At 43.3% G+C, this 15,563-nt stretch overlaps 2 protein-coding genes across 4 annotated transcripts in view; one reads left to right on the forward strand and one right to left on the reverse strand.

Annotated features, from left to right (window-relative positions):
• The window catches only part of Esco2 (establishment of sister chromatid cohesion N-acetyltransferase 2), a 16,987-nt gene extending 11,630 nt beyond the window's left edge, over positions 1-5,357 (reverse strand). The window contains exons 1-4 of the mRNA XM_031360915.1: positions 5,183-5,357; positions 3,906-3,986; positions 2,217-2,985; positions 912-999 (exon numbers count right to left, since the gene is read on the reverse strand). Coding sequence (XP_031216775.1) covers positions 912-999; positions 2,217-2,985; positions 3,906-3,970 — 922 coding nt within the window. The 5' untranslated portion in view covers positions 3,971-3,986; positions 5,183-5,357. The remainder of the gene's footprint in view (positions 1-911; positions 1,000-2,216; positions 2,986-3,905; positions 3,987-5,182) is intronic.
• The window catches only part of Ccdc25 (coiled-coil domain containing 25), a 36,785-nt gene continuing 26,523 nt past the window's right edge, over positions 5,302-15,563 (forward strand). The window contains exons 1-3 of one of the 3 annotated variants that reach the window (XM_031360920.1): positions 5,302-5,624; positions 8,221-8,401; positions 11,309-11,356. In XM_031360920.1, coding sequence (XP_031216780.1) covers positions 8,374-8,401; positions 11,309-11,356 — 76 coding nt within the window. In that variant the 5' untranslated portion in view covers positions 5,302-5,624; positions 8,221-8,373. Of the gene's footprint in view, positions 5,625-7,621; positions 7,762-8,220; positions 8,402-11,308; positions 11,397-15,563 lie in introns of those variants that run through there. The other 2 variants (XM_031360919.1, XM_031360921.1) reach the window with 2 other exon arrangements.

A 15,563-nucleotide genomic window follows, 5' to 3' on the forward strand; every position in this document is an offset into this window, starting at 1 on the left:
AAATCTTTAAAAAAAAAAAAAAAGATAGTACAAATTGCCAAAAAGAGACAGGTAGGTCAATGGAACAAGAGAGATTAGAAATTGACCCACACAAATAAAGCAATGATTTTAGAAGAGACAAAGGTAGTCTTTCACAAATGGTGCTAGAACTACTGGGCACCCAGTCAAAATGGACCACCAATCAAAATGTAAATTATGTGGTGCTGATGCATGCTTTTAATCCCAGCACTTGAGAAGCAGGTGGGTTTCTGTGAGTTCAAGGGCAGCCTAGTTTACAAAAGAAACTCTGTCGTAAAAGAAAAAAAAAAAAAAGGATAAACAGGAGATTAGAGACGTCAGTGTGAACTCATGCTAAAGCATGAGGAAGGAGACTCACAGGACAACTGCCTGTACTCTCCAGTCATGTCTGCAGAGAAGGACTGCGAGCAGCAGCACTCTAGTGACAATTATACCCAGACACTGCCCAGATCTTAACTTCTAAGTACCATTCTCCAATAAAAGGAGTCAAGGTTCTGTGGAGAAATTGCTGGTTTAGTGGGAATACAGAAAACACAAAGAGACCCTGACTAAACATGATGGAAACAAGAAAAGCCACTCTAGAGAGTTGTCCTCAGATCTCCACACATGCACCACTCCATAAGTGAGCTTAGGAAAATAGAAATAGTCAGAGATTACCTAAGGATAAATGTTTCTTTTGTCTGAAGCTTTAACCTAAAAGCCCCCTTCCTGCTTTTCAAAACATACTGCTTTACCATAGACAACAGTTCCCCAGAGATACACAGATATTAATGATAGTCACAGTAACTTTTAAGGCCCACAAAATATTAGTATATATAAAATCTCATATTGATATGCACAATAAAGCACTGTTATAAGTTGCTAGGCTAATTAATGCAAATGTTCTTACTTACTTGTCTTGTTCTCATCAAGTGAATTCTCTGAAGGAAAATGTTTATCAAGTTTACATTCTTTTGAAGAAACTACTGCACCTGAAGGATTCTAACAATAAACAGGTTAACAGAAATAAAGAAAATCCCTTATCCTTAGCTGTATTGTCTTCACCTGAACAATTCTCAACTAACATGTGTGTAATACTTCATAGCATGGCTCATCAAGTTTTCAATCTATTTTTTCAGGAATTTCTTCTGCATTCATTGAATGTGGTTCATCTTTTAAACATCAGAGAACAGACATAGAGGCTGCAATACTTGTAAAAATGCATGCTTCAGGGGTTGGAGAGATTGCACAGTGGTTAATAGAGCTCTGGCTGCAATTCTAGCCAGATTCGGTTCTCAGCACCTACTTAAGGGTTCATCTGTCTGTAGCTCCAGTTCCAAGGAATCTAGTTCCCACTTTTGGCCTGAGGGCACTTAAACACACATGCACATACTTATTGACAGGCAAAACACTCATACACATTAAAGCTAATAAGTCTTTAAAAAAAAAAAAAAAGATGAGTTCCAGAACAGCCAGGGCTATACAGAGAACCCTGTTTCGAAAAAAAAAAAAAGCATGCTTCCAGATGAAGATGGTGTAAAGAAAATCATATACTATTCTTTTCATTATAATGAAGTTAACTTTTAAAACTTAGTGAAAATAACAGAAAAAAATAACAAACTTTCATGAGAATGGTAGTTTAGGTTGGTAAAGTTCTTGCTGTGCAGAATGAGGACTTGAGTTGGACCCCAGCATCAGTGTGTGCTTGTAATCCCCTGGGCCAGGACAGAAAAGGCAGGCAGCAAGTGGGATCCTGGGCTAATGAAGAGCCCCTGTCTCAAAAGAACCCAAGGTCGATAAATAGTGCCCGATAAACACTTGCCCAATGACCTCTCTTTGCCGTGCGTTTGCATGCAAACATACACAGAATAGTAACCACATTCTGAAAGTCATTAGAGGCAGATATGTTCTGTCCATAGCAGTTCCTATTTTTTAATAGTAGCAGACAAACTACAAAAGCATAGAAAACTTCCTGCTAACATTCCAGAAGAGACCACAGTTTTTTTCTACCCATCTTTTAACTTTATATTTTCTGGTTTTATAAAGGTGGCTCTCCAAACTGTAAAGAAAATCAAATTTCACTCACTTGATATATAATTCATTCACTTGTATATAATTATAGCCTGCATAATTATATACATAAATCTATATAATTATGTAATTTATATCTAAGCATTATTAAATCGCCAACTGTTCTTAAAGGATACATTTAGCTTTACCTTCCTCAGTTCCTCTTCATTTTTACTTCTTGCATCCTGTAGCTCAACATTGGATTTCTCATCCACTAACAAGGACTTTGGTACTTGCTTTGCCTCTGGAGCGTCTTCAGTGACCTCTGGTGGCTTATCTCCCAGAGGTAACTTTTTAAGAGCATTTCTTTTCCTAACAAAAAATGCTGCTCCACCTTGAAGTGTAGCTTGTGGTTTTATTTTCTGGCTTAGAACCCGAGGAGGAGAATTTGGACGATTTCCTGCTGGAAAACCACTGTTCTCTTTGTCCACAACTGGCTTATAGATCACTTGACTTGGCTTGGAATTTTTCAGCTTTCTTGATATAGACTTGATGTGCTTAGAACTTGGTTGATATTTGGCCCTTAAACTCTTCTGGGTTTTTTTATTCTTCTTGGTGCAGACTGGTTTTCTCTGAATATTTTCTGTCACACTGGGAAAAGGTTTATCTTCATTTTTAGTTGCTAGACAAACAGATCTACACTCTCTTATCAACTTCCTGTCCAGTGGATTGAGATAGTATTTATTTTTATTGTAGAAAGATACAGTGGACACAGCTGGTTTAAATAATGAGCTGTGGCTTGCAAATGACAACCTATTATTTTCAGTTGTTTTGAATGGACTTGAAGTGAAATGGTATTGGTGGGAGCAAGACTTGTCTTCCTTTTGAACACTGCTTTGGCAATTATGCTTCTTATTAGGTGATGGAAAGAGATTTCCAGGAAATCTTAATTTGCTTGATGAAATATCTGTTAATAGGCTACAAAATGAAAAGAAAGTTCATTGGTAAGTTTGTGGTTCTTTTTCAAAATTTATTTCGATTCACTAGTAAACTCCCTACTAGTCATACAAAAAATAATACATCCCTCTCCAATGTTTGACACATCTATTAGTTTAACAGGATCCTTAAATTCTGTCTTTATTAAATCATTTAAATATATTTCTAATATACATAACATTCATAAGCTGGGCAAGGTGGCACACACCTTTAACCCCAGCACTCTGGAGGCAGAGGAAAGAGGATCTCTATGAGTTGGAGGCCAGCATGATCAGGACAACCAAGATTACATAGAGTCCCTGTCTCAAAAATAAACAGATTAACATTCATAAAAGCAAACAGTGTTTACAAAGAAGCTTTGATATACAAGTAAGTGTATTTCAAAATCAATTTCTCTGTCTAGGCTATATGAAAATTATCCCACACAAGGTCTGGGCATGGTGGCACTTACCTTCAATCCCAACACTCAGAAGGCAAAGGCAGGAAGACCTCAATTAGTTTGAGGCCAACCAGGTATAAATAGTTAAGACTGTTTCAAATAAACAAAACAAATCGCCAAAGGGCTGGAAGGATGGCTCAGCTGTTAAAAAAAAAAATCAATGGCTACTCTTCCAGAGGACCCAGGTCTAATTCCCTGCACTTGGTCCCTCACAGTCTTTAACTTCAGTCTATGGGCATTGCCCATACATGTTACACAGACATAAATGCAGACAAAGATTGACATGCACCAAATAGCTTTTTAAAAAAGATGTACAAATTATTCTCCATGCATTTTTCCTGATTTGCCACGAAAATACCCTATGATAAATTTTCTGTAATAGATTATCTTCTATTTAGAAAATCTAGTCTCTGGCAAGACTAGATTTTTCTTAAAGATTTCATACATATATGTTAAGACTTACCTGTCATCATCAGCAGCAGCATTCAGTGTATATCGCTTCCTCTTCCTTGGAGTAAAAGTTGCCATGATCTTAACCAAATTCCTTAAAGCAGTAAATATGTCAGTTATAAAATCAAAGTCATCAAGTGGATAGAAAACGCACCACATCAAAACTGCATTTTATAAATCTTGATTCTAAATAAGTGATTGCAAATAAATACCCAAGGAAAAATTTATTTTTTTGAAATAGTGCTTCCCATAGCAGAGGTTAGCCTCAAACTCATTCACTCCTGTCACCAAGAATAAACTTGAACTTTTGAGCTTCCCAGAACTGGAATCACAAGCTAAGTCACCAGGCCTGGGTCCAGGAAACAGATTTAAGAAAAACACCAACCAACCAACCAACCAACCAACCAACCAACCAACCAGAGAAAAACAAACAAGACCTAGTCAGGTGTGAGGGTGCTAATGGGAGGCTGAAGCAGAAGGATCATGAGTTTGAGGCAAGCCTGGGATATAGGGGTCTCAAAAAAAAAAAAAGTAGAGCAGTAAACTATTTATTAGAGACTTAAACAGTGATAAAAGGGAAGGAGGGTGTTGGGAAAATACTGCGCTACAATAGATGAGAGTAGGAAAACACGTAGGAATGCGTTTCTAGCTGAAAGGTGAGCCTACTAATGAGGCCAGGTGGACCCTATTTAGGGGTACACTTTCCTTTAATTAAACGAATCACATCAAGTTTTGGCACTCCTGGTAGGCCTTCTTTGGCACTGCCCTCCTTCCACATTGCCCGCTGATGGATGCTCAGCTTCCCTCGAACGCTCTGCTTCCTCCATAATTCCACTTAGCACACTTTCTGACTAACCACCCATCTTCACAGCCTGCACGTTCAGGGCAGGCAGAGCCGGTTCAGACCCTTCCTGGACATCTGAGCAAGGTAATGTGGGTAGGACAGCCCTCCCCACAGGTCCCAGCTGGTCTCCCTCGCAGGAGCTCCCTCCTGTCTGAACGACCTTGACCCCCACCAGGCAGCGGCTAAGGAGATACAGCAGGCAAGTCCCGTCCCTCAGGGAGATAACTCTAGAATGTTTTCCTTCTTTTCCCCTCCCTTCGGATAGGGTGTGTCAGTCCCACGGAATCCCACAAGCGCGACCTCTAAGCCAAACAGAAAGTCTACGGGCAACAGAGAAGACCTCTCTCTCCTGGCTGCCTGAGGAGAGACGCTGGCCCCCGGAGCACGAGCCCCGCAGGAGGAGCAGACAGCGTGACACATTCAAGGTCCTTGCCCCGTGACGTTACCTCCGTTCCTCAGTCTCCTCCTAGACCCGCGTCCACTGCTGCGGGGGAACCCACGGAAAGACACCCCCTCTGCACCTCAGCAAGAAGACAGCTCTGCTCACAGGAGCCGGGCGCTCTGCCGGGGAGTTCAAATTCACGCGCGCTCCTTGAGACTAAGGCTGCTGCGTTCTGATTCGTCGCCGCTCAGGCGCTTCCTAGAGCCTGCGCTGGGATTGGCTTCCCGCTAGTCCTTGCCCCGCCCTCTGGCGAGGTGGGCTCCAAGATTCTCCCGCCCTTGAGAGGCAAAGCTGCTCAGGGGGAGGGGGGTGGGGAAGAGAAGGAAGCCACACCTCCTGAAATCCTGCAACAACTGGCTTCAGACGGCTGCCCTGTGAAAGTGCATTCTGGGAATTGTAGTTTGTGGATCAGCGGACCGCGAAGTCAAATTCTGAGGCAGTTTGAGGTAAACAGCTAACATGGAGTGACATCTCCAAGACACTGGAGGCTCTTATTTTTCGTATTTGAAGCTCTGTTGTTGGTTTTGCGTTTTAGAAAAAACAGTGAAATTTTCAGTTCCCATTTGACTATTTTATTATTCAAATTATGATGTAAATGTTTGCTAAATTCTGTTACTTTATATATTTTTGAAGGTTTTATTTATTTTTTGACTATGTGAATGTCTGCAAGTGAGTATGTATATGTGAGTACAGACACCAGCATAGGTGAGAGGAGTTGGATTCCCTGGATCAAGTTTTAAACAGTTATAGACCACCAAATGTGGGTGTTAGGAATTGAACTTGGATCCTCTTGCAAGAGTAGTCCATGTTCTTCATAGCTGAGTCCAATCTCTTGAGCTGGATGCTTTACATATTTTATTTCACGTACTCCTTACACAATTTATGAAGTTTGTATTCTCATTCTTCCTTTACAGAAAATGGAAATGAAGGTCTGAACACAATCGCTATTTATAGGGAAGGCCTGTGACCCTCCAACCCAGCACTGCTTTTATCAAGTGTCTTTTGGCAAGCAGAAATGTTCTTAAAACACTCACAGGCTTTTAAGGAGTTGTCAGTGTCTAGTAGTCTCGGACACATGTTTAGTTCTAAGTAAGTTTAAGTGATGCCCTTCTTCAGAGAACAAAGCTGGCTGGAATGAACTGATAAATGACTAACAGATATTATTGGCTATATTCAGGGATCATGAATGGGTCAGCTTCTATGCTACAAGCCAAAATAAAGGTTCCCATTAGGCAAGGGCAGAACAGTATGTCTTGTTGAGGGAGATGTCTTTGAAACTGAGGCCTCACTACTTCAAACTCCACTCCAACTCTGTCTCCTGAGTTCTAGGATCCTGACTGTAATAGAGCCCAGACCTTAAGAGAACTGACTCCATGATGAAAGTGTCATTCAGGGTCTAAAATTCAGCACGTAGACAGCACCACTTGTCAAAATGAAAACAAAGACGTAATTTGTCAAGAGTCCACAGTTCTGGGAAAGTCTCTAAATGGACTAAACTCGATTTTTGGCTTCTATAGTTCCACTTCTGTAGTTCCTGTTAACTGAAGAATGTCAACCCAGAACATGGTATTTTTGTGTGTGTGCTTAAAAGCTCCCTCTGAGAAAGACTGAGATGTTCTGTTGGCTTACAGTCATGTCGGAGCAGTCTTCTCTCGTGGATACTCCACAGTGTTGACACTGGGAAACCCAGAATAATAGTGGGAGAAATAGAACAATCAGGGAAACTGGTGAGCGAGAGACGATGGCTAGTCTCTTCTTTTGAAAGAGTTAAAGCTAAGGAGGAGACTTTTTTTTTTTTTTTTAATAATTCAGGTTCTACTTGACTAGAATTTTATGAAAGACTCAGCTCTCCTGGGATGGGAAAACTCCTTTCTGTAGCACTTCTGTTTGGTCTAACTTGGCTTGTTGGAGGGATACAGTACAAGATGGATTCTCATAATTTTTTTTGTTGTTGTTTTTGGTTTTTTCGAGACAGGGCTTCTCTGTGTAGCCCTGGCTGTCCTGGAACTCTCTCTGTAGCCCAGGCTAGACTCGAACTCAGAAATCCTCCTGCCTCTGCCTCCCAAGTGCTGGGAGTAAAGGCGTGCGCCACCACTGCCCGGCTCATAATCTTTTCTTTATCAGAAATAAGAAAAACTACCAAGTCAAACCTAGGTGCTGTGGGAGCATTTTGTAAATTTATAGCAAGAGGTTCTGAACTTCAGAAGTTTGATATTTGTTCAGACTCGTAGGTAATAAGAGGCAGACATTAGATTTAAAGGAACAGTAGTCCAAGCCAGAATCCCAACAAGCATAGTGCCTCCAGGAAGTAACAGTAACAATTCAGTTGAGAACCTTCTGCCCTTGATGCAGTTTTGTTCATTGTGACAGAACAAGACAGTGCAGCATTTGTTCCACCTTGTGTTCTTGCTGAGGTCATCTCAGGTTTAAATAGGATTTGATGGATATTACCCAGCTCTATTCTGACTAGTTTGGTCAAGCCAACAACAACACAACAAAACCCTCACCTATGTCAAGTAGTGCAAGAATGAGTTTATTTTAAAATTGGTTCTTACTGAGTGCCTCCTGAGGAAATGGGTACAGGTACACTTAACCATGTGTGAAAAAGGCAGTTTCTGCATTTATGGAGCCCATACTGGGATTGGGTGGGAAGACAGATAAAAAGCCCACTTAGTAGTAGAGCCTCTGAAAATAATGTCTGGTCATAGCATTTTTCCTTTTTTTTTTTTTTTTTGAGTTTTATTTTTTATTATTATAAATGAGTACACTGTAGCTGTCTTCAGTACATCAGTAGAGGGCGTCAGATTTCATTATGGGAGGTTGTGAGCCACCCTGTGGTTGCTGGGATTTGAACTCACGACCTTCGGAAGAGCAGTCAGCGCTCTTACTCGCTGAGTCATCTCACCAGCCCAGCATTTTTCCTTTATGGCTTCAAACAAGTTGTATTTTATCCAGTTAATGTCCTTCGACCAGTCGCTTGAGCAGAATCTTCAAAATCCCCGTGACACCGGCCCTTCCGCCAACACCCCTTCCCTTTGCCAGGACTAAAGATGGCCCCGGCGGGACGGCGTTGTGACGCGACCGCACGTCCGCCGGAAGTGTGCTGAGGAGAGCCTGGAAGCCGGCTCCCCCTCGCGCCGGTGGTCTCTCGAGCCTCGCGTTTTGAGCAGGGGTCGCCGCTCTTCTACCAGGATCATGGTGTTCTACTTCACCAGCAGCAGTGGTGAGTGACGCCGGGGCCTTGCCCTCAGCTGCCTCCGAAGCCGGCACTCCCCAGCCGCCGCTGGGCTTGGACTTAGTCCTCCCGCGGGCGCCTCTCCCAGAGCCTTCTGCTTCTCTGCCTGGCCGACCCCGGGTCCTGGTGGGAATGCGCCCCCGCTTGCCTTACCCCCGGTACTCATCGTGGTCCCCGCTTGACAGACCCGCCAACGCGTCCTGGACTTGGGCAGCGTGTGGGTTCCTGCGGAGCCTCCCCACCCCGCAAGCCTTCGCCCTAGCCTTCTGCCCGCACCTTGGAGCGATCCTTGACCAGTAAGATGGGTGCCAACAGTTGTCCCCTACAGGAAGGGTACCCCGCCTGGGGAGGGCCTTGGGTGCCATGGAAAGCAGTAGAAGGGCCAGAATGTTAGTACAAACCCCCTCTGGGCAGAGTTGACGTTCCAGTTGACTTCTGGTAATACTACTGAGTTGGTTTTGGAAGGCCGATAAGTGCTGTTTTGGTTTCCAGGAAATGCCGCGTCAACTTTGTTTCTCTGCCCATATTGCTCCTTTTGTCCAGAATCAATTTCTAATTTTAAACTCTCACCCCCATTAAAATGGCTCTTGGTTTTTTTTTTGTTTGTTTTTGTTTTTGTTTTTGTTTTTTTTCGAGACAGGGTTTCTCTGTGTAGCCCTGGCTGTTATGGAACTCACTCTGTAGACCAGGCTGGCCTCGAACTCAGAAATCCACCTGCCTTTACCTCCCAAGTGCTGGGATTAAAGGCGAGTGCCGCCACTGCCCGGCTGCTTTTTTATTTATTTATTTATTATTTATTATATGTAAGTACACTATAGCTGTCATCAGACACTCCAGAAGAGGGAGTCAGATCTCATTACAGATGGTTGTGAAACTCCATGTGGTTGCTGGGATTTGAACTCAGGACCTTCAGAAGACCAGTTAGTGCTCTTAACTGCCGAGCCATCTCTCCAGCCCCCTAAAATATACATTTCTTTCTGGACCCCCTTAACATTCCTTTAGGATTGCTCTTATGTGACATTAAAAGCTGCCTGCTTGAGCTCCAGGACAAGTCCCTTGAGAGGCAGTCTGTCTTATCTCCTTAGCATATGTAGTTATATCTGTGCCCTCTACTTATATAGTTGGCTGCTGTGTTGATTTTTTTACCCCCTTCTTGAGACAGTGAGTGGCTCAGGTGGCTTCAGATACAGACTCTGCTGCCTGAAGGCTCCCTAATGCTAGCATTACTTTCCAGGTTCCCCAATCTGGAGTGATTGCTTCGTGGTTTTGTCTCTTAGTACTTTTTAGTTTGTTTATTTTTGAGACAGGATCTCATTATGGAGCCCTTGCTGGCCTTGAACTCACTGTGTAGATCAAGCTGGCTTTGAATTCACAGAGATCTGCCACCCTCCGCTCTGCCTCCCTAGTGCTGGGATTAAAGGCATGCACTACCTTTCATGATACTTTTAATTGAAGCATTATTTTGTGAAGTGTCCCTCAGTGTGCGGGTGTTTGTTTTTCTTTTTTATAGTCATGCTTTTTCTAAAAATTATTTTATGTCTGTAGGTATTTTGCCTACACACCATACATCTCCACACCATTTGTGTGCCTAGTGCCTATCAAGGCCAGAAGAGGGTGATGGGTCCCCTGGAACTGGAGTAACAGACAGTTGTTTGAATTAGAGTGTTTGTCTAGTATTCCTGAAGTCTAGGGTTTGATCTCTAGCACCACATAAACTGAGTCCACTCCTGGAATCCTATGATGCAGGAGTTGGAGGCAGAAGCGCCCTGGCCTTCTAAATGTATGGTCTCTTAACTTTTGTTTGTTTTTTGTTTTTGTTTTTTTGAGTCAGTCTCAGACAGACGAGACTGGCTCTGAGCCAGCCTATCTAGCTAAGGACAGTGTAAACTCCAGACCCTTCTCCCTCTCAAATGCTGGGAATATAGGGATACAACACCATCACTACCCAGTGTGTGTTCTCATCAGTGGTACAGACTATTCGGCCAACCCTGTTTCTACCTACCAGTCATTGTGCTTTGTAGACTGAAGACCAAGTCACAAATTTAGCTCCATTTAGGATCCACCAAGTTTTGGTAGGGTGTGCTTGGCAGCCTAGTACCTAGTCCTTTCAGGCCTAATCTTGTACTTTAGAATCATGATTAAGGAAAGCTTTCTAAACAGTAAAAGTGTTCATTTCTTCAATGTAAAGACTAGGATTTAGTCTGTTTGAGGTAGCTGAAGGGCGTTAGAGCCAGTGTTTGGAGGAGTTTGAGAATTGTGATTCCCCTGATCGGAACAGGGCATCCACTAGCTTAGCATAATGAGATATAAGCAATGCCAACCAGCTAGCTAAGTTTAAGAATACATTATATTCATTACATATACTATGCACACACACATATATACACACATACTTATATAGTTGTTCTGAGACAGGGTTGCTGTATGGCTCTGGCTGTCCTGGAACTCACTCTAGACCAGGCTGACCTCAAACTCAGAGATCCACCTGCCTCTGCCTTCCAGGTGTTTTTAAATGTTTGCAGTAGAGATTGTTGTTCATTATGGGGGATGGTTGTTGCTATTGTCATTATCGTTGAAGAAGGCAAAGGTATAGGACTGAGCTGGAAATTGCCTTTAAGGGAAATAAGAAATAAAAAGAGGTATTCCCTTGAAAAGGAGGAAAGCAGCCATTCAGCAGTAAGGCTTGCTAAACGTCTTCTTTGGGGACAAGGAACTATTTTAAGCTCAGTAAGACTCGTGCAGTCTCTATAGTTTAATCTTGGCTTGCTGCTATCAGTCATTTAAAAGATACAGTTTGTATTTAACTCAGAGGATGGTCAAGAGGAGGTAGGTGAGCCAGGTGTGGCCCATGGCCGGGTCCCCACTAATTGTCTTTTTATTTTTGTTTTATTTTAGTTAATTCATCTACTTACACTATTTACATGGGAAAGGATAAATATGAAAGTAAGTTTACAAAAGCATTTGATTTTGAAATTTCATGCAGGTAAGTGCTGTTTCCTGTGCCCTGTTTGTTGGGTTTATGGGTTTTGTTTGATCCCTTTAATTCCTTTTGAAAATTAGACTTGACAAACAACAGTTGCCAACATCCTCGAGTACAGTGTTTTGATATGTGCACACATTGTGTGGTGATCAAGTTGAAATCCACAGCATATCTGTCACCTCAAACACTTATTATTCCTTTGCAGTTAGAGTATTCAAAATCCTGTCTTCCAGCCGGGTGGTGGTGGTGCACGCCTTTAATCCCAGCACTTGGGAGGCAGAGTCAGGTGGATTTCTGAGTTCAAGGCCAGCCCGGTCTACAGAGTAAGTTCCAGGATAGCCAGGTCTACACAGAGAAACCCTGTCTCAAAAAAAAAAAAAAAAAAAAAAAAAAAAAAAAAAAAGAAAAGAAAAGAAAACTGTCCAGTGAATTTGATTTCTTAGTTACAGAATAGAGACCTTTTGGGCTCCTTTGAAGGGCTGGCCTCACTTCTCCAGCTCTGCCCTCTGTAGCACTGTAAGCTCAGGGTGATCCACTCCACTGCTGCTGCTGGTATTGGTGATCATCCATGGTACTGACATCTCCAATACACTGGGGTCTTCCACTGCAACTAGGCTTCATCAATAGCCTCTCACAGGCTCTCTTCATGGTGCCAAGCCTCAAATCTTTTGCACAACCTTTTCCGCCCTGGGCCATCAACTACAACTGAGGCTGCACCTTCACCAATGGCCTTTAATGGCCTCTCTCAGTGCCAAGCCTCAGCTGTTCTTCATGACCTCTTTATACCTCCAAAACCCGTACCACCTGGGTGACTCCTACACATTACCAAGTACAGCTGCAGCACGAGGTACAGCCTTGGCTCTCTCTGGAACACAGCTTCTTGGTACTCTCAGAAAACACTTCCAGAAGATTTCAGTTCAGGATGTTGGTCTCTCTCTCTCTTTTTTTTTTTTTTCTGAGACAGGGTTTCTCTGTATAGCCCTGGCTGCCCTGGAACTCACTCTGTAGACCAGGCTGGCCTCAAACTCAGAAATCCGCCTGTCTCTGCCTCCCAAGAGTTCCAGCTAGCCAGCATCAATTGTCCCAGTAGTCCCTTCTGTATTTCACTCTAAAGCCAGAGCCACATGGCTGAAACTGCCGTGTTCTGCTTGCTGGGGCTGGAACATGACTCCACCCCCCACCCCACCCTTAGTCTATTACATTATTACCAACTCCCTCACTGCCTAAGCTTGGCTTTCCTGGGACTTGCTCTAGAGATTGACCTTGAACTCTGAGATCTTCATGGCTCTGTCTCCCGTAATGCTGGGGTTAAAGGGGTGTACCACCTTGACTGGATTAAAGGGTTTTTTTTTTTCACCTACAACATGCTTTGTCCCAGGCTGGCCTTACACTCAGAGGTCTGGTTTTGTCTTCTGGGATTAAAGGTGTATACTACCGGGCTTGGATCTAAATTTAGGTGGATGGGATCTTGCCCTGAAATCCCTTAATCTGTTATCTCCTAGAACACAGGATTCAGCTCCATTTCACATCTTTAATACCTGAACCATATATTTTATATTTTTCCTTTCTAAGCCTGCTACACTTATTCAGAATACTCTTCATGAGACTTAGCCAGAGAACAAAGTCTCTGCTGGGCTTTTTTTGAGAGTTCCTTTTTCAATGCAATTAATATAAAACACTTTACCTTAGACTCAGGTAGAGTTACATTACTTTCCAGGTCCCCCTCTTCAGACAAGGGCAAAAAGCAGCCACATTCTTCACCAAAATACCACAAAAACAGTCTCTAGGTCACATCCTGAAATTCTTCTCCACTGAACCATCTTGGGCCAGGTCTGCACTGCTGAAATCACTCTCAGCAACAAAGTCTTCCATATTCCTACTAGGATGGTCCGTTAAGTCCCATTGAAAGCATTCCACTGCTTTCCAAATCTAAAGTCCCCAAATCCACATTCTTCCAAACAAAAGCACTGTCAGGCTTATCACAGCAATACCCCAGTCCCTGGAACCATCTTCTGTCTTAGGGTTTTACTGCTGTGAACAGACATCATGACCAAGGCAAGTCTTATAAGGGACAGCATTTAATTGGGCCTGGCTTACAGGTTCAGAGGTTCAGTCCACCATCATCAAGGTGGGAGCAGGGCAGCATCTAGACAGGCATGATGCAGGCAAAGGTAACAGTTCATCTATATTATACTAAATACTTAAGTTTTAGTTTCTCCTTGTAGCCCATAATATTACTGGTCCTGGAAGAAAGGAGGCTGTCTCATGTTCTAAACTGAATAGCAAGCCACTGGTGCAAGAGCCATAGTTACTGAGAGTGGATATGAAAGCAGATGCCAAGGCTGCCAAATGTGGTTGTCTTTCTACTAAATCACAGGTGGAGGAGCATGAGCTTGAAGCCACTGGGAAACACTTCAGCCAGGCTGCTTCCTGGTTTTGCGCATATAACTGGGGTGTCTGGGAGCTTTACATATTTCTTAAAGGCCTGCACTATCCTGGTTCACATGGGTGGCCTAGCGGTGGTTCTGACATTTCTGCCTGTCTCTCTTCTCTTCTCTGGTTGTCTCCTCTTACGGAGGGCTTGCATATGTGGAGGCCTCATTAGGCCTCATTCCAGCCTCTGTTAGGAAGACGTAGGTGGAGGTTTTGCTGCATTCTGGCATCCAGACACAAAAAGTAGCATGTGTTGACTTTGTTGTGAACCTAAAACTGCTCTGAAATATAAAACATGTTTTCAAATGTGTACAAAATGGAGTTGTTACTACATTACACATGCTACTAGCACATGCTGTAGGAGGGGTGGTGACTGTAAGGCTCTGAGTTGAGAAGCTGTCGCATTTGCGGTAGAGTTTGTTCCTAGAGACACACACCTAGATGCAGGGTCCATTGTGAGTCTGGATGTCTAGAGCCTGCTGGTGTTTTGTGCCATCATGTATGTATATATGGAACACTTGCTCATTAGGAGACTTAGGCTTGAGTGGAGTTGTCCTCCCCTCCAAGTTAGCCTTGTACAGAAGGAAGTTGTACTTTAAAGCCTCCTTTTGGAAATATTCATGGTGTTACCATTTATTTCCAGGAGCCAGGTTGCCACAGGCCGGCTGATCTGGGCCTCCCTCAACTCTCGGGAGAAACGGGGGTCCTAGTCAGGTCAACAAGGCGTAGGCGAAGAAATGATGGTAGAGGCAACACATGAAATACAGGATCTGAATATATTTCTTAAAAATGGCATCAGACTTTTGCAGTCATTGTAAAAGAGAGATGGTAAATTTGGCAGCTCAGCAGTTAAGGTACACCTGAGGCCATCTAAAACATACTGGGTCTAAAGCAGCAGTTATCTCCTCTGGACTGGTGCTGCATCCCCGGCCCAATCGCTCTGGGCCCGGGGGACTGCAGACTGTATGAATCTGAGTCTTAATCTATCTAAGTTTTGGTTTTAGTTAGAGAGCAAGTCTTAGCGCACGTCTCCAAGTGTGAGTCCCCAAGTGCGAGACCTCATGCGAGTCCTAGTATGAGTCCATCCATACAAAGTGAAAAGCAGGCATATATGGTATACAGAAAGCAGGGCAGATGACAAGAGTCACTAGGCAGGTGACAGTCACTTCAAGGTCAGTGATCTTACTGACCAAGATCCAGTTGTGAAGCCTTCAGAAGAGCAATGGTGCCCTCCCCACTGGGGCTAGTTTGGTATTCCTATGCTAATTCTCTGGTTCTGGAGACAAGGACTAGGAAGTTTTGATCTAGCATTTCCTGCTAATTCTCTGGGTCCTGCTGGAGGCAAGCAGTGGGGAGTTCCGACCTAATACTACTAGCTAATGTCCTTGAGTGGAAGCCCTTCATTAACTCTAGTATGTAAAACAGTTCTGAACTATTGTGAACTATCTATTGTGGGACTGCCCTAGAGAATGTGCTTGACCTCTGTTGCTAGCTCTGGGCAAGGCAGATTCCTAGAGAGAAATTCCAAGCTAAGGACAGCTTGGTATTAAACTAGGATAGGTTGGAAACGTTGTGCTGGCCAGGAAACAATGCCCAATCTTAGCCATTTATGAATCATTACTTGGGGTACCTTTATGCCTAAATATGAAGGCGTGTTGACAATTGGAAAGACTAATCTGGAACACGTCTGTTTCAGAGATGCCAGCAACTGTCTGTTTACCCAGGAGGCACAAGCTC

The sequence above is a fragment of the Mastomys coucha genome, unplaced genomic scaffold, assembly GCF_008632895.1.
Source record: "Mastomys coucha isolate ucsf_1 unplaced genomic scaffold, UCSF_Mcou_1 pScaffold9, whole genome shotgun sequence".
Taxonomy (NCBI): Eukaryota; Metazoa; Chordata; class Mammalia; order Rodentia; family Muridae; genus Mastomys; species Mastomys coucha.